General features: G+C 51.4%; 1 protein-coding gene across 1 annotated transcript; it reads left to right on the top strand.

Annotated features, from left to right (window-relative positions):
• The first annotated feature begins 12,001 nt into the window (after positions 1-12,001).
• On the top strand, positions 12,002-17,740 carry VAX1 (ventral anterior homeobox 1). The gene is made up of 3 exons (XM_032314091.1): positions 12,002-12,283; positions 13,446-13,633; positions 15,527-17,740. Exons 1-3 carry the CDS (start codon positions 12,043-12,045, stop codon positions 16,100-16,102), a joined length of 1,005 nt encoding a protein of 334 aa, XP_032169982.1. The 5' UTR covers positions 12,002-12,042; the 3' UTR covers positions 16,103-17,740.
• The last annotated feature ends 1,326 nt before the right edge of the window (positions 17,741-19,066 follow it).

Raw genomic sequence — 19,066 nt, 5'->3', positions numbered from 1 at the left:
GTAGACGACTCTGCCATAAAACAAGGAGTCTCCACCTAAGGGCCCACCTGTGCTAGGCTGAGCACGTGTGGCCCCAGAATTTGAGAACATTAGAGCCGGGATCACCAGTGCAGGTTGGATCACGGATCTCTGTCCTGCTCTCCCTTCAGCCAAAAAAGAAAGTGAGGGTCGGATGGAGTAGGCTCTTGTCTGGGGTCACTCAGCCTGTGAGTGACCAACTTGGAACAAGAGTACAGTCTCCCAACTCCTGGTCCTATTTTCTTCCTTTTTTTTTTCTAGAGCTTCCATTTCTAGCTATAAAATGATGCTCTTTGCTTCAACCCCAAATACATTCTCCTAAGAAGTGGCATTCCTCTGAGCCACTGGGATTTTAAGCCATTAAATAATGATGGGCAGGTTGAATGGACAGCCAACACTGTGGTCTGCTCTGTACGGCTGAGTGTCAGGCCCAGGCGAGTGCAGAATTTTTATATGGCAAGCCAAAACGCTCTTACGCGTACTTGCATCTGATTTCATCCTTTTTTTTTTCTAGGAAAATACACCAAACCGTAGGAACGGGTTAAACAATTTCCCCAGGTTAAGAATGCAGTAGGAGGGGCACGTGGCTAGCTCAGTCGGAGGAGGGTAGAGCATGTGACTCTCCATCTTAGGGTTGTGAGTTTGAACCCAATGTTGGGGGTAGAAATTACTCAAACATAAAATGTTTTAAAAAAAAAGAATGCAGTCGGAAAAGGTGCTGTAGAGTCTTGAAACTGAGTATTTTCGAGTGTGTGCGTCCCCGGGCAGTAGCACCATATAGCCCAGCCTCTGGTGCTGGGAACCGGGAGGGTGTCTGCTCCCTGCACCTCTTTATAGGGCCCTTTCTGTAGGGATGGGGGGCAGAGCTGGGAGGCTCCTCCTTCCATCCCTCCAGGGCTCTGACAAGTCCCACACCCAAAGAACCTTAAGAACCTTAAGGGGAGGTGGCCACAGCCAGCCACAAGCTCCCAGGCTGTTTGCGGAAAGATCCTTTGTGGTGTCTTCTGAGGCCACTGTCGTGGTGAGGGGCATCATGCTGCCAAAACAGCTTCTGAGAATATCAAACGCCCCCACCAAACTTCAGTATTTAATCCCCCACAAGAGCTGTTTACAGTTCTGCGCACTCCTCTTCATGAACATTGTATCTTACTTTTATTTGCTTTTTCAGATAATTCAAACAGACTGCAGAGGCTCAATTTTCCCTTCCAGAAGGCATGCTGGTTTAATTAGTTAATGTTTGGAAAGCACTTCTGAAGAGGGAAAGTGCTATGGAAATCCTAAGCAGTAGTGTTAGGAGTTCCTTGACACACCTTAAAACCTCTCTCCAGGGTCAATGTCACCCCTTCCATTGCACTGGGTGCCTCTTAGTTCTGACAACTGCCTCACCTCACAGAGCATGTTTCTGCCCCTCTTTTGGGTTACGTTGGGTTCCAAGACCAGTTTACAGCCATCAGTGGCCCTGTGGCCACAGTTCCTCTGCTTCTGTTGTAGCTGAGAATCTTGGCAAACTCTGAGAATGAATATTTCTCACAAATAGCTAAGAAGCTTCCTAGTTCCTTTCCTTCTTTTTGCAAATGCTGATGGACACCCGCTGGGGCCAAGGCATTCCCTTCCCTTGGTCCCCTTTATTTGCCTGGGCTAATGGTTTTTGTTGAGTGACCTTGGTTGAGTCATTTCATCGTTCTGCATTCTTTGACCCCCCCTGCCTGCTTTGCAAGGGATTTAACACAGAATATCTGGGAATAAGAATAACCCCATGCTCGGTTCTGTATTCCTGGGTTAAATAGCTCACCTCGCCACTTTTATTTTTTTATTTTTTTAATGAATTCTTTTTTCTTTTTTTGAAAGATTTTATTTATTTATTTGACAGAGAGAGCACACAGGCAGAGCGGCAGGCAGAGGGAGAGGGAGAAGCGGATTCCCTGCCGAGCAGAGACCCCTGACACTGAGGCTGCCTCCCAGGACTCTGGGATCATGACCAGAGCGGAAGGCAGATGCTTAACCAACTGAGCCACCCTTAAATAGTGAATAAATGGAGGTCTTTGTTACTTGCACTGCTTCTATGTAGATATAGTTTTTGCTTTTCAAAATTACAGTGACTTCTCCCTTATTATAAAGTCTAACACGGGTGATTTTTCTAAGTTTATTTTGTGTTAAAATAGTTCTCAAAGGTGTTATGTACTTCTCTGCCTTCCTAAACAAAAATGCAATTCAATCTTTGAGGGTCATTTCCTTGATTATCCATTTCACGTTGCAGTCTATGGTTTTCGTGCCTTCAAGAGCCCTTGAGGTTGTAGGTATTTGTGTCCAAGCAGAGTCACCCCAGATTGTGAAATTGTGAAACTTGCTTGGTTTGTTTCCTCTCTTTCTCCAAGATTCCTGCCTCAAGCAGTACTTTACTTTACCATTTGATGTCTCTAATCTTTCACAAGCTAGGAAATTGGAGACTTAGGCTTGTTAGAATTAGATAGAAAATAAGAGTAAATAGGCTTTGAATGAGGCATGGAGAAGGTTTCCTAGGAGCAAAGAACCCAGTTGTAACTTACAGACCCTGTGATACATTATCTTAAGTGCTCAACAACCTTGTCTTCATCCTTTTTCAGTTGTGGCTTTCTTCTAGATGGGGTGAGGTTTAAAGGGTAAGTGACTTCTGGGCAAATGTTCTTACGCATTGAAACGAAACCACTTTCTGGTTTTGATACAAGGCATTCTTAAAGACGAGCACAGAATATGTGCCAGCTGCTTGTTGAATAAATGGCTCCAGCAGCTTTTCAGGCAAGAAGGAACTTTAGAAAATGATGGGTTTAAAGATGCCTTGAAATCCAAAGGTACTCCTATTGGAAAGATACAAATTTATAAGCCAGTTTTCCTGGAAAACCTCAAAGTTCTCTGTGACCCAGAAAATGTAATGAAATCAAACTTTCTTTTCCTTCTCTCAGATTGCTTTACCTGGAGAATTTCAGAGCCAAATTCACCAGCCTAAGTATTAATGTGGCTCTGATCTCCGAAAGGTAAGAGCAGAACATATTCATTTGCATCTTTGTTTTTTTAAAAATGTTTTAAAAAGACTTTATTTATTTATTTGACAGAGAGACATAGCGAGAGAGGGAACCCAAGCAGGGGGTGTGGGAGAGGGAGAAGCAGGCTCTCCATTGAGCAGGGACCCTGGGATCAGGGACCTGAGGCAAAGGCAGACCTTTAACGCTTAATGACTGAGCCACCCAGGCACCCCTGCATTTCTGTGTTTTTTTTTTGTTTTTTTTTATAATTTTTTTTTAAGATTTTATTTATTTATTTGAGAGAGAGACAGTGAGAGAGAGCATGAGCGAGGAGAAGGTCAGAGAGCGAAACAGACTCCCCATGGAGCTGGGAGCCTGATGCGAGACTCGATCCCGGGACTCCGGGACCATGACCCGAGCCGAAGGCAGTCGTCCAACCAACTGAGCCACCCAGGCGTCCCTGCATTTCTGTTTTTTAAAAAGAAAATGAAATTCAGGGCTCTGTACTGATATCCCAGTGAGGCGACCCCATGTGATTTTCTAAAAGTGATGAGGATCTTGGCAAAGACCACCTTTGTTCCATTTCCAGTTCTAACACTTTTATTTTCTATTGGTCGTAAGAGTGACATGGTAGGGGCTCCTGGGTGGCTCAGTGGGTTGAGGCCTCTGCCCTCGGCTCAGGTCATGATCTCAGTGTCCTGGGATCAAACCCTGCATCTGGCTCTCTGCTTGGCGGGAGCCTGCTTCCCTCTCTCTCTGCCTGTTTCTCTGCCTGCTTGTGATCTCTCTCTCTCTCTCTCTCTCTCTCTGTGTCAAATAAATAAATAAAATCATTTTTTTTTTTTTTAAAGAGTGACATGATATGTACTGGGCACCTGGGTGGCTTAGTCAGTTAATTAAGCATCCAACTCTTGATTTCAACTCACGTCATGATCTCAGGGTCATGAGATCGAGCTCCATGACCAGCTCCATAACTGGCTCCGTGCTCAGCAAGTAGTCTGCTTGAGATTATCTCCTTCTCCCTCTCCCTCCTCTCAAAAATAAATAAATAAACAAACAAATAAAATGTTAAAAAAAAAGGGGGTGACATGGTATGTCTTTCACGTATGTAGCCTCCCTCCCCCACCCCATGTGATGTCTACATCGAGAAAGAACAAAAATGAACAGATGAGTTATTCTTTAGAATTTGTTTATTTTGTAGGAAACACTATATAGTTCCTTGGTCAAGATCATGAAGTTGGATATGGGATGGTCCTGGCTTTGAATCCAGGCTGTACCATTCCCTAGCTGTGAGACCATGGACAAGTTCCTTAGCCTCTCCAACTTTTGGTTTCTCATCTCTAATATGTTACTTATGTGTTTCAGTTACTTACTGCTTCATAACAAATGCACCCAAAGCTTAGTAACTTAAGGGTGTGTGGCTGGCTTAGTCGGTAGAGCATGCGACTCTTGATCTCAGGATTGGGGGTTCGAGTCCCACATCGGGCATGCAGCCTACGAAAGCAAGCAAAAAAGAAAGGGAGGGAGGAGGGAGGAAGAAGGAAGAAAGGAAAAACAACAAACATATTTTTTCAAGATTCTGCCATTTGAGCAGGGTTCACAATGGTTGGCTCATTCCTGCCTCACATGATATTGTCAGGATCCCTTATAAGGTTGCATTCAGCTGGAAGTTCAAGTGGGCAGGAACCTCTAAGAAAGCCTCGCTCCCCTGACTGGAAGTTAGTAGTATCATCTGGGGCATCTCAGTTTTCTAGATGGACTCTCTCCCTCTAGCAGACTAGACTCATTTCCATATAACATAGCAGCTGGGTCCCAAGAAAGCAAGAACAGAAGGTACCAGGGCTGTTCAAGACCTAGCCTCAGAACTGGCCCAAGGTCACTTCTGCATCATTCTACTGATCACAAAAAACTGTCACAAAAACAGCCAAATTCCGCAAAGTGGAAATAGACTCCACCTCTTGAAGGGAGAAGCGACAATTTACGGCCATTTATAATCCAACACAATAGGTATGCATAGGGTTGTTATGAAAATTAAATGAGATAATAGCAGTCAGTAAGTCTGTAATAAGTAGTATTTGCTCGTTACTGTTATATAGATGTGGGGCTTGATCCTAGGGTGCTGGGATCATGACCTGAGCCGCCCAGGTGTTCCAGCACAATAGTATGTAATAGTTTCCTACTGTTATATAACATTTGTTACATAATAACCCTGTAGATACTAGGGCTTACCTTATTTAGCAGATAGGCTACTGGGTCACAGAGAAGCAAAGTAACCGGCCCAACATCACACACATAGTAAGTGGTAGAACAGAGATAGGAACATATAAGTATGGATTGGACAGCCCAGCTTAACTAAGATCTTGTTTGTTAATTCACTCTAAGCTCCCTTCCTGCTCAAAAATTGTATGCTGCTTCTATGTACAAAATATGTAAAGGACCTGAAGAAACTAGTTTTTTGGTACAAAATGAAATTTGAGAAGTGGAGTCCAGTGGCATTGTTTGCTTGAAATGTGGTCCAAGTAACCCAGAACTTTGCTCTCTGCACATTGGTTTCTACTCTATCTGTAGTTAAAACAGGGAAGCAATAGCTAGATGTATAGATACATTTTCCATTTTGGATATTTAGTATCAGTTCTTTTTCTTTTCCAATTTTTAAGTTTTTTATTGAAATTCTAGTCAGTGGTGTATTGCTAGTTTCACATGTACAATATAGTGATTCAACACTTCCGTACACCTGGTGCTCATCACAACAACGGTCCTCCTTAATCTCCATACCTGTTTCACCCATCCCCCCCCCACCCACCTCCCCTCTGGTAACCATCAGTTTGTTCTCAATAGTCAAGAATCTGTTTCTTGGTTTGCCTGTCTCTCTCTTTTCCCCCTTTGCTCATTTGTCTCTTAAATTCCACATATGAGTGAAATCATATGGTATTTGTCTTTCTTTGATGGACAAATTTCAATTAGGGTTATAGTCTCTAACTCTATTCACATTGTTGCAAATGGCCAGATTTCATTCATTTTGATGGCTGAGTAATATTCCATTGCAGGGATATACCACATCTTCTTTATCCATTCACCAGTCAATGGACATTTGGGCTGTTTCTATAGTTTGGCTAATGTTGATAATGCTGCTATACACACCAGAGTACATATATCCTTTTGAGCTGGTATTTTTGGATTCTTAGGGTAAGTAGCTAGTGGTGCAAATGCTGGCCCATAAGGTAGTTCTGTTTTTAACTTTTTGAGGAGACCCCATCCTGCTTTCCGGAGTGGCTGCACCAGGTCTCAGCATCAGTCTTTAATTCATTTGCTTCTCCAGTGCCTTCACCTCCTCCTGTGAAATGGGGGTAGTGGCAATTAGAGAACACAGGATCCATCACCACCTGCAACTTTGGTTGGGATGACGAGATCTGTATAGATGCTACGTACTCTTGTTTCTAACTAGTCATTATTATCAGGTGCCCTGATTCATTGTCCCAGAAACTTAATTTCTGGTTGCATCATCTTCTCTGATGCAGTGGCTTTTAAAATGATGTCTCAAGCATGAAGTTACGCTGTCCCCAAACCACTCATAATCTAAGACGATCTCAGATTTTCTGTCAGCATGGTTTCCCCTCCTACACCTTTCCAAAATAAAAAAATGAAGCCGGAGAAGGAAAGCAATGTGTACTATCTCTGATCCTACTTTCTGAACGTGGTGACAGGGCAGAGGCTGGGCATATTAAAAAAGCACCCTCCAGGCTCGGATTGTGATTTAGTTCATTTATATGGCATCATTTCACCCCGTCCCAGAGAGAGAGCATTCATCTTGTTCAGGCTCTGGGAAGACTGGGTGCTGGTGGGAGTGTAGCTTTAAAAAGTCAGGAGACCGGGATTGTCACGCAGATGCCCCCACTCACTAGTTGTCTAATCCTTAACAAGTTGCTTTGTCTTTGCAGGCTCATTTTCCTCATCTGTCAAGTCAAATGAAGGTTATGGAATAGATGATCTCTAAAAAACCCTTCCAGCTCTCCAGTTCTATTCTGGGTCTGTCTGCACCTGCAGACAGGGATGTGGGGGTAGGAAGGGCACTAGGGAGGGAGGCAATTTTCCTCATGAGAATAAACCACTTTTACCTGGAGCAGTCCTGTGTCCTCACGTGTTCTGTGGTACCGGCTTATCTCAGATTATCCAAATAATTGATTGAGTTCTCTCCTTTCCTTGCCAGAGACACACAGCTTTAGTTTCTGGGAGCAGCAGCTGCTTCTCTGAAATTTTCATCCCAGGGCTTCCGTCCTCCACTGTGTCCTCTCAGAAACCTGTCATGGTTTTTCTGGATGGATGCCCACAGAATTTTAATCCAGTCTCACACACACACACACACACACACAGAGGAAAAGTGCTATGCATAACAAAAAGCAAAACCAGGTTATGGGTTGAATGTTCCTTTATTGAATTCGGTTACTTCAAGGGCTCAGAAAGGAGAGTGACGGAGAGAGGCATCGGTGAACAGCCCTCCTTGGGCTGCTAACCCCAAGCCATGAGCAGTTAGGGCCCATGAGCTCTCTTAGTTAAAGGGTTTGCAGACAAGGCTGCGGATGAAGAGGGCAATATGTATTAGCTCCCATCCTGGATCCAGGCCAAGATCCTGACAACCCTAGACTCTGGGCAAGTAGACTGTTTAATGAAACTGGGTGTCTTAACATAACAACATAATATTCCCATTTCTTCCCTTCTCCAATTAACATTTGCATTTCCACACAGGGGGTGGAAAGAGGTCCTCGCTCTCATGAAACTTAGCAGAGTCCCCCAAATGTACTCAACTTCAAAAGGCACAAAGAAGGGATGCCTGGGTGGCTCAGTGGGTTCAGCCTCTGCCTTCCGCTCAGGTCATGATCTCAGGGTCCTGGGATCCAGGCTGGCATCAGGCTTTCTGCTCAGCAGGGAGCCTGCTTCCCCTCTCTCTCTGCCTGCCTCTCTGCCTGCTTGTGATCTCTGTCTGTCAAATAAATAAATAAAATCTTTAAAAAAAAAAAAAAGAAGGTACAGAGAAAAATGAAGAGGGGGGAATCAGAGGGAATATGAATCATGACAGATTACGGGGGGGGGGGGAGACAAACTGAGGGTTTCAGAGGGGAGGGGGTGGGGGGATGGGTTAGCCCAGTGATGGGTATTAAAGAGGGCACGAATTGCAATGAACACTAGGTGTTACACGCGAATAATGAATCACAGAACACTGTATCAAAAACTAATGAAGTACCGTATGGCGACTAACATAATAAAAATAAATAAATAAAAGCTACAGTTCTCCCGGTTTAACTTGCGGGAAGATCTCCAGGGAGGCAGCTAGAAAGGCGCACTCCCCAGCACGGCTCTAGGGCATTCAGTCAGTAGGTTTGGATTCAGGAAAACTATTTTGTTTTAAAATAGTAAAACTATTTTACTCCAAGACAGCTGGAGGTAGGAGGGTGATAGACTCATGAGAAACGCTCGTGTCTAGAAAGAAATATCACAAACAAGACGTCCATGTTTCCACGTGTATTTCATGTTGTTTCGATAAAATCCATGAAAACCTGTACTGAACAATCAAGATCCCAGCATCAACGTTAAGGTAATTCATCACTCCGCATCTTGAATACATGTCATGATCACACAGAGATTCTGGAAAACTCAAAGCAGGAATAAAAGTGCGAAGCCCTGGAGGTTTGCTTTAAAAGAGTATAAATATCTTTGAGTCCTAATTCTGCACTTGCCCACTGGGTGACTGGGGCAAGTTATCCAACCTCTCTGAGTCTCTGGGTTGGTTTGTTTTTTCTTTTCATCTGTAAAACTGGGAGGTTGCTAACCTTGCTGACGGGGAGAGGGCTTGAAAAAATTAGTTTATACACCCCTAAGTGCTCAACAAAGAGTTCCCACTTAAAATATGCCACTGTTATTCCCCTGCGGGGAGAGGCAAGTGTCTCTGAGGCCCAACTTCAAATTTGGGATTTGGGATTTGGCCAGAGTTTGGCGTATTCTCTAACGCGGGATACACTCCGGGACCTCCCTGGGCTCCCATGGCCCACAGCGCTAGTCTTTTCTACGGGCTGCAGTTCGCTCCCTGGCCGGTTCCCATCCTCCACCTAAAAGAAGAGGTGGTGGGTTGGGTATTTTTATTTTAAAAGACTCTTTTCTGGGCCTTTGACTGGCGCTGCAGGTATCAGCGTGGGTTTGGAGGGCCTCGGTAGCCTTGGCGGAAAGGAGGCGGCGGCTGAGCGGGATGTGACTGGGACCCGGAGCTACCCCCAGGTGGCCCCACTGGGGCCAAAGCTTGGGTCCGGGACTCTCCAAGGCAGCAGGTCTCCTGAGGTAGGTAGGTAGGTGGCCGGGCGGGGGTGCGTGTGTGTGTGTGGGGGGTAAATCCTCCTGCGCATGGGACCCGGCGAGGCTGGAGAGGAGCCAGCAGTCGGATGTGGCCCCACGCCTGGCCAGGTGGCAGGGAAGGGCCATGGGCCAGTCATTTGGGACCCCATCATCTCGCCGCCTAAGGAGGCCCCGGGAATTGGCTCTGGCCCAGCTCTCCAGGGAAATGAGGGCCCCATCAGCGGCCCGGATCCCCTCCGAGAGGACCCAAATCCCAGGGACCTGCACTGGCTCCGCGGCAATGGGAGCCAGCACCTGGCGGCGCCCGCGCCTTTCTACCGTTCTACCCGCAAAAGGAGTGGAGCCCTCGGGGCGCCAACCTGGGCGTTTGCGCGTGGCGGGAAGTAACTGGCAAGTTTGCTATATTTTGTCTCCATCCCACTCCGCATCTTCAGACCAGGACGGCCACGAGGACACTTCCCCCTGCCCACTCCCTCCCAGGCCCACCGAACGGCTGGGCCGAGCGGGGAATCAAAGGCACTGTCCACCCGGAGGCCCAGCTGGCGACAGCCGGAGAGGACTGACAGGCCACCCGTCTGCCGGGGACCCGGGAAACCCGCCTCCCTGCGGAGAGTGGCTCAGGACAATCCCTCACTCTCTCTCACACACACCCTTACACGCACACTCACACACCCCAATCAAATAAAGCAAAAGCCCAAGGTCTGCCTCCACGGCCAGAGGCGGCCTCCGGAACCGGACGGAGCGTGGGCTCTGGGACGGGCCGGAGGGGGTGGGGAGCGGCAGGGGGAGGGGAGAGCGCGAAGCCCCCGCCTCGGCGGCCCCTCCCGCTCGCCGACTCCGCGGGGTCGAGGGGGTGCTGGCGGGGCGGCGGGACCGCGGCGCGGGCGGAGCGCGCCTGGCAGCGGGCGGGAGCCCCTCGGAGCCCACCACACACGCTCGCACCCCCTCGCCCTCCCTCTCTCCCACCCGCTCGCCGGCACCCCCGCCCCCAGCCCCCTCCTCTTCCCCGCCCGCCTCCGCCCCCATTCTGGGAATTGTGTGGAAAAATTCTCAGCCAAACCTCCCACCTCTCCGCTCCCCCCACCCCATCCCACTCCCTTTAAAAAACCCTCTTTCCTCCCCGGCCCCTGCACTCTTTGTGAATGAGGGCAGGGAACACGGCCCTTCCCCCGCCCAGGAGCCACGCCAGACCGCCGCACTCAGAGCACTGTTTGTTAATAGTCCAATTAGATAATTGCCATCTTTCACTCCTTTTGCTCCGCATTTCCCATAAAGGAATGAATGGGGAGAGCGGCGTGGAGAGGGCTTCTGCCCCGGCAAGGTGACGAGAAGGGCTAGAGCATGCTCCTTGCACAGGGCCATGCGCTTGAATTGAATCATTGTAGCCTAATCAATGCTCTTATTGGATTACTGGCTGTTGCTTTTCTCAAAGATATTGTAGCAGAGACAATGAAATAGCTAGGGGAAAACTTTTTTTCTTTTTTTTTTCTCCTTTTCTTTCTTTATTTCTTTTTTTTTTTTTTTTTTTTTTTTTTTGAAGCAGATCTCACAGTTGAGATTTTCTCGGCTCTCTCTCCTCTCCCCCTCTCTCTCCTGCTGGACTCTGAGTACAAAGCTGCCCTTTGAATGGGCTGCCTCAGGCTGCTGGAGGTGCAGGCAGGAAAAAAATCCAACTGGAACTAAATGAAGAGAGGTGGCCGTTTAAGATGGCTGTCAGCGTCGAGGTGTGTTAAGAAGGAGTTGTTTGGGACGAAAGCTTGGCTTTTAGAGTTCGGGGGAGATACTTTTTGGGAAAACTTTTACTCCACCCCCCCCTTTTTCCCCCTAGAGGCAACTGCTTTCTTCTGCTGCAGGGTGTGTAAGCGTTTTTTGTTGGTTTCTTTTCCCTCCCCCTCCCCCCTCATTCAGCTCTATCTGTCGAGTGTGCAGAAAACCCCTCTAGCCAGTATGTGAGCAGGAGGGTCAAAGGCAAAGGGAAAGTTAATAATGCCTGCTAATGGTACTAACAATTCAGGATGAATCTTGTCAAAAGTTTTTCTGGAAGTGTGGGTCTTTGATTGTGTGTTTCCTGAAAGCAAGACCAATCATTTCCGTTTATTCACTGGCTAAACCCCTACTTGATTGGGGACAAGGACAGAAACCATCCATTACGATCTGATATATTATCCAAACAATTTAGTGTATTCATGAGGTAACCGAAACGTGGGGGCTGCGAAATTACCCGTAATCAATTGCAACAGCGAGTGTACGTCCCCGCGGGTGTCGGACAACTACAACTCGCCGTGTCAGTAACAGGCGGGAGCCGCAGCATTTCGGAGTTGGTCTGCTTGCTACCTGATCGCCAGGCTGGGGACACTGGACGTGCTCAGAGAACGCGGACGCTGACGAGGCGGCCTCGCCGCGGCTCCATCGGGATCCTGGATCAGACCCGCCGCCTCTCGGAGAGCGCGCCACTCGCCGGTCGCCGCTGACCCGCCCGCGGTCGCCGCAGCCGCCCCGCGGGGACATTCATTCTTGCCGCTTTCCTCTCTCTGGGCAGGGCTCAGGAGCTCCTTTGTAGGGTTTTGTCCCCGCAGTGCCTCTTTTTTTTTTTCCTTTTCCCCCCCTTTTTTTCTTTTTATTTTCTTTCTTTCTTTTTTCCCCTTTCTTTTCTTTTCTTTCTTTTCTTCCCCCCCCCCCTCCTATGTTCGGGAAACCAGACAAAATGGACGTTCGGTGCCACTCGGACGCAGAGGCTGCCCGGGTCTCGAAGAACGCGCACAAGGAGAGCCGGGAGAGCAAGGGTGCGGACGGGAACCTCTCCGCCGCCTTCCTCAAGGAGCCGCAGGGCGCCTTCTCCGCGTCGGGTGCCGCGGACGATTGTAACAAAAGTAAATCCAATTCGGCCGCCGACCCGGATTATTGCCGCCGGATCCTGGTCCGAGGTAGGGATGGGGTAGGGCTGCAGGGCGCGTTCTTTGGGGGAGGACTCGGGGGCCCTAGCCGCGCGGCGCCCCAGAACCAGGCCCGCAGGGAGGAGGTGCGGGCTGGGACTTCCGAGAAAGTTACTGGCCATTCCCCACCCCCGCCCCCGGGTCTGGCCGGCCGCTGGGCACTCGCACCTGGGGCGCGCACTCTCCAGGAGCCTTGACCCTCCAAGCCCCGAGGGGCCCCCCCTACAGGGTTGCAGGGAAGCCTAGGGGCCGCGCAGGCCGGCCCAGGCTGCAGGCTGCGGCCTCTGACTGGGGGAAGGAGCAGGACACTATGGAGGACGAGCGCGCGCTGGGCGAGCTAGAGGACCTGCCGGGAGCCTGCCTTCGAGCTCCGGCGCCCTGGCCGACTGAGTGCACCCAAGGGGAGTGCGGGTACCGGAGAACAGGAGCCGATCGCCGGCTACGGCCAGGCCATTTGGCGCGCTGGGCCGAGGGCCCCGGCGCCGCGCTCGGGGCTGGCAGCCGCCGCCGGCAGAAGAGGCTGGGCTGCGTTGACGAGCCGCGGATGTCGCCTTGGTGCTCGGCTTGGTCCCGCAGGGCTGCGCGTTGTGCGCTGGGCTCTGGCGGTGGCTGTCATGAGGCCCGGCCCCGGCCCGGCGCCACCCACGCTAGCAGATCGCCAGGCCCCGCCGGCCCCCAGAACGTCCCTCCTCCTTCCGCCGACCGGGCTCGGGAGAGAAGGAGACCCTGGGGTGGGGCGTTGAGACCGCGGGAGCGGGGTCTGGTCAAGGCGTCCAGAGCTGGGGCCGACGCGACCCAGTCTGGTCAGCTGGGAGACCTTCAGGCTACAGGGGACGCAAACCGCGCAGGCGAGACTCCCAGGCCGGAAGGAACATCAGCCGATTTGGATTTTTCCCCCTCCCATGTCCAAAGGGCTCTAAAAGGCCAAGTCTGGTTCCCCCTTCCGTCAGCGATGTGGAGTTAAACCCCCTCGCTCCACCAAACACACCGTGTCTTTGGTCCCCGGGTATGGCCGAAGCTTCCCCCCCTGCTCCCCGCACCCCCATGCCCACCCGGACTGCAGGCAGCAGGCACCCTGTCCTCCAGCAGGCTCTGGCCAGGGAGGTGGAGGGAGACGGGAGGGTTCTGGCTACTGACATCTCCCCTTCCTCAGATGCCAAGGGCTCCATCCGAGAGATCATCCTGCCCAAGGGCCTGGACCTGGACCGGCCCAAGAGGACGCGCACGTCTTTCACTGCGGAGCAGCTCTACCGGCTGGAGATGGAGTTTCAGCGCTGCCAGTACGTGGTGGGCCGAGAGAGAACCGAGCTCGCCAGGCAGCTTAACCTCTCCGAGACCCAGGTACCAGGTGGCCAGGCCTGCACAGCTCTGCACAAGCCTGCCCCCCCACCCCCAAACTCTAGCCCGCTCTTCCCAGTATTTAGCCTGACTCTGGATGAGACTCCCAGGGGAGGTGGAGGAGACAGGGAGGATGGGGTGATAGACCCACGACTTCTCCCCTTCCTTAAACCATTCCTTTCCCTCTATGTCCCCAAATCTGGAAGGGTCCGTACTCTGCCCACCTTGGCCTAGCCCAGGAGGCCCCAAATTCTGTCCTTTGGAATTCTTTTTTGGATCACAGTCTTGAGAATTCTCTACTTGCCTCTGCTCTACAAGGAGCCAGTGTTTGCCCCTGTCTTGGTCACCCCATTTTGGCCAGATTTCCAGGCATCACCTCCTTTGGGGACCCCAGCCTTGTAATACAACACCCAGGCCTGTTCTGCAAGAATGGGACTGGAGCCAAAGCCACCTGGGTGCAGAGGGTAACAACTAGATTGGAAAGGTGCACAAACCTGAGATTCACCTGCACCGGCCAGGCTACCCTGCCTCTTAAGGCTTCCCCTGGCCCTGAGCTGGACCCAGAACCATTCTGGCCGTGGGCACCCACTGGGCACTTACCAGGCCCTGTCTTCGGTGCTGATGATATGTGAAGTATGGGATCAGAGGCAGATTGGGGGCCCTGGGAGCCAGCACTGTCAACTGTGCTTTAGGTCTTTTCCTTTACATGAAATCCACATGTTGTTACTGGAGTCAGCCACAGTAGACTCTGGGCCCAGGCTTTTCAGGGCCTGATAGATTCGCCTTGTGGAGGCCCTTTTGGGCCTAGTGAGGGCATGGCACCAACTTGGCCTAGGTAAGGCAGACGTCTTTCTAAGGGCTTGTCTCCTTCCCTGCGTCCAGCCCTGAAGCAGGTAGGGAGCATATAGGTCTGGGAAGTGGGCAAAAAGCCGAGAACTGAAGACAGATCCTATTGGATGTTCTTTTTGAGTATGAGTTGGCACAATAGCTTTTTCCTATTTTCTCTACTACCACCCCTCTTGCTTTACAAAATCTAGACCTTTCCATATAGCTGCTAATCTCCATTCTGGGCCCCCAGCGAGGCCTGGAGAGGGGGCAAAAGGAGAGGAGGAAGTGGGAGGGAGGCTGGTAGAGAGGGTTTAGTTCACCCCAGCCTCTTGACGTCTTCCCATGATTCCAAAGTTCATGATGGAGAGCAGGAGAGTGATAAATTAAGAATATCACTCAGAACCTCCAATCCAGCTGTCAGAGAGAGAAGATGGAGAAAGCTTGGCCCCTAGTCCATCCTGCACAAATTACTCCTTCTACAGCCACCTTGCCTGCTTGCTGCTAGTTGATGGTCAAGTCTGACCCTCACAAGCCAGGAACAGCTTCTGGAAACCTTGGATAGGACTAATTCCGCAGAGGCTAAGGCCGAGCTTGTGGGCTGGGCAATGGGCCTGGGTCCAGAAAGGTAGAGCAACACTCCCGCCCGCCCACTCCCACTTCCTTACAGGGCAGCCTTCAGGTCTTACCGCTCTGCCGGAAGGAAACGTGAGCTCACAAGCCAGGATGGTCCGTGTCTGGCTGCAGGCAGTGAGGGAGCCCCGTGAAGTCCCTTCTGGTCTTCCTTCCAGTTAGGGTTGTGGACCTCTTTATTGCTAGTTCTGAGCCCCCACAGCCTGGGCCTGCTTCCATGAGCCGGAATCGCAGCCTTGCGGAGCGGGGTCCAACTCTAGGTGGCCCACGTAGCTCCCGGGCTAGCCCCTCTCCTGCTGCCGGGTGGAGCCAGACTGGGGCTGCGGCTGGGCTGGGAGAGGGCTCCGAAGGGAGCCCTCGCGCCCTGGGAGCCCGCTCTTCCTTGACGGCCCTCTCTCCCGCTTCTCTTTCCAACCCTCCCTGCGCCCCTGCGCCCAGGTGAAAGTCTGGTTCCAGAACCGGCGCACGAAGCAGAAGAAGGATCAGGGCAAGGACTCGGAGCTGCGCTCGGTGGTGTCGGAGACGGCGGCCACGTGCAGCGTGCTGCGGCTGCTGGAGCAGGGCCGACTGCTGTCGCCGCCCGGCCTCCCCGCGCTGCTGCCGCCTTGCGCCACCGGCGCGCTCGGCTCGGCGCTCCGCGGGCCCAGCCTGCCTGCCCTGGGCGCCGGAGCCGCTGCCGGTTCGGCCGCCGCCGCCGCGGCCGCCGCCCCGGGTCCCACCGGCGCCGCGTCCCCGCACCCGCCGGCCGTGGGCGGCGCTCCGGGCCCCGGGCCCGCTGGGCCAGGCGGACTGCATGCGGGCGCGCCGGCTGCCGGCCACGGCCTCTTCAGCCTACCGGTACCCTCGCTGCTCGGCTCGGTCGCCAGCCGCCTCTCCTCCGCCCCGTTGACAATGGCCGGTTCGCTGGCCGGAAATTTGCAAGAACTCTCCGCCCGGTACCTGAGCTCCTCGGCCTTCGAGCCTTACTCCAGGACCAACAATAAAGAAGGGGCCGAGAAAAAAGCGCTGGACTGATTTTAAGTGTTTGCCTGTATTTATATTTATAGTATCTATTGTGGTGATATTTATGGACTCGCGTATTCGGCGCCCGAGGCTCCTGTGCTGGGCTTCCGGCCCCCACGAGGCCTCTGACAGTTCTCCTTCCCCACTAGTCTCTGCCACCAATCATATTTTGGGCTACTTTTTTCTACCTTTCCACCGTGCCCCCCAGCCCCGCCCCAACTTCCTTCTGAATCCAGGAGAATCCAAAGAATTGGGGGAAATAACCGAATTAGCCACCTGATGTCCCAACCGATGCCTAGCCCTGGAGGGCAAAGACTGGTTCTAAGTCAAAGCCCGGGACCCCTGCTCTAGATCGGGCCGCTGCTGCCTTTGATGATTCTTACAAATATTGAAAGAGCAAAGCTGCACGCAGACCCCAGGGGCTGAAAAGGCTGGTGGGTTTCGTTAGACCAAAAAGGAAGACGCTCCTTCCTCTCGCAAGAGAAACCAGGGCTTCGGGGAGCCCCTGGGCCCCACTTTTTGGACTGCTTGGAAGAGCCGGTGCACACGCAGCTTTCTGGCTGGACAACTCCTGCCGATTTTTTTCCCCTTTTAGAGAAACAACAATCACTACCGCCCCCGACCCCAGGAGATCCACCAAACATCGAGGTAGACAACGGTGGTAAAACATTTTATCTAATCAGCAATAAAGCAAGAGTCGTAATTACCACGTAAAACCAGATGAAGTGAAACTAGTTTTTAAATACTCTCAACAAGCGAGTTTGGAAGGTTTAAGAGAATTCAGGATAGGGATTGCTCCACAGGCCCAAGCAAAATTCCAGTTCCGGGTGTTATGACTTTAAATAGGAATTTAAAAGGAAAAAGAGAAAGAAAGAAAAAAGCCAACGCTGCGAAAGAAAGAAAATTCAGAATCTTTTCTCCGAGGCTGTTCCAGGGCCGTGGCCGACAGCTTCAGTCTCCTCAGGGAGAGAGAGCAGGGCGGCTGCCTGCGGAAGCTTCTCCCCACCAAGCTCCTTGACCCGTGGCTTCTGGGCAGAATCGCTGGGTTTGGAAACGAATCCGTGCCCTTTGCCTCCTCTTCCCCACTCCCGGATTCACTGAACCCTTCCAGAACGCTGGAAACGCCCGGATTTCTTCGAGGACCCGGTGACAGGGACCGAGCCCCAGCCCGCAGCGCTGCCCGGCCTCCTGCGCGGTGGTCTCTGTATTCACATCAGTTCCCTGCGTGAACAGGAAAGGCATCCTTCCCTACATGCCACCCCTCAAAAACCCCAGGGTTTCCGCGGTCACAAGTCAGAAACCCGGACGGCGACACTGTCACAGCCTCATCCCTTACCTGAGCAACAACCACTGTCCCCGCAGCCACGGCTACGCGCATTTTAACCAAAACCACAGACCTAGCCGGCGAGGTGCCGCAGTGTCTAGAATGTAATTCCTTCATCCGAAGCGAGCGCAGAGCATTTTTAAAATAGTAATTTTATTGTAAATTATTTACGTCGGAAGCTTTTTTTTTTTCCTTTTTTCTTTTCTTTTAGGAAATAGTGAAGAAAATAATGAACGATTCAAACGCGGGTAGGTGTCACTGAATTCTGGCTACTAACTCTGTTCTGAATGTTTTGGATATTTGGATGTTTTGTATTTATGTGGTGAGAGTGAAATATATATATCTAAGATGATAAATGAGGTGCATTTTTGTCTTGTGTTTAAAGGATTAAAAAAACAAAACAAAACAAAACAAAAAAAAAAAACAAAAAGGAAGAAGAAGAAGAAAAGGAAGAAAGACTCAGCCAATGATGAGTCTCGGCGTTGGGACTCCTGGGGCATAGCGTGGTGGCCCCAGAGCCCGCGGGGCCCAGCCGATGGTACCCTGAGCTCCTGGGAAGAGGTTTGGGGTGGCCCTTGGTCCCAAGAGTCAGTCATCTGGCTACAACGTTCTTTTCACTTCTTTGAGTCTGTCTCCCTCTCTAACTCTCTATCCCAGTGCTGCTGGACCCGCAGGCCCTCCCCCCTGGATCTCCCACTTTGTGTTTCTTGGTTTATTTAGGAACTTGTTTCGGGACACCCTCAAGTTCCTACCTCCTAACATTCCCAGTTACTGAAGTTTTCCAACCACAGTTCCTTGCCCAGCAGCAGTATTTTGGATTGGTGCAATCATAAGGCCAGGAACAGGCAAGATTTTCCTTTCCTCTCATTTAGAGTTAAGTCTCTCTGCCTTCAAAGAGAAACTTGAGGGAGCAGGAGAGTGGACTAGATATTTATTCCTGCGCGGACATCTCCTCCCTTTCCGCTGCAGTCTGTATGCGGTGGTGACTATGTAGATGTTGCAGGGAAAGCTAGGAAGGCTGGGGGGGGTGGTGGTGGTGTGCTCCTAGACACTCCCCTAAAGCCAGCAGCCCCGAGGGCCGCAGGCATAGTGGCCCCAGCTCCCTCTTCTGGGCACCCGCATACCTGAGTGTTGTGGTTGGGGGGGAGAGTTGCCTTGGGACATCCGCACAGGGCAGCCCCCCAGCTAACCCTCACGAGGGTACGGTGCCTGAACCACAAGTTTGAAGCATTGGAAATGAGGCGGCAAAGTGTGGGAGGCTGAGTTCCTGCGCTCAGCGTGGGTTGGGTCTCTGAGCGTTTTGGGGCCTTGTTTGGGAGCCCGGTGTTCGGCTTGGAGCAGCCACAGTACCCCCAGACAACTCACTTTTGTTTTTCAAAGTCGCTACACACCCCTTAGCTTGGTACCTCGGGGCTCCTCCCCTCCCTGTCCTTCTGCTCTGCTCACTTTCTTTCCCTGGGAAGCTGCTTTCCGTCTTTTACCCCTCTAAGGACCTCTCCCTGCTGGTGCTCTGGGTCTCTGTCCCCTAATCTTTCCTCTCTTCCATTACTTCTCCGCAGCCGGTCTGTCTCTCTGCTTCTCTCTCATATTCATTCTCTCTCTCTCTCTCTCCCTCTGATTCCTCTGCCTGCCCGGGTGGCCCCAAGGCCAAG

Source organism: Mustela erminea, chromosome 14 (assembly GCF_009829155.1).
Source record: "Mustela erminea isolate mMusErm1 chromosome 14, mMusErm1.Pri, whole genome shotgun sequence".
NCBI lineage: Eukaryota > Metazoa > Chordata > Mammalia > Carnivora > Mustelidae > Mustela > Mustela erminea.
The sequence above is the reverse complement of the archived record's forward strand: the minus strand, read 5'-3'. Positions and strand labels throughout refer to the sequence as shown.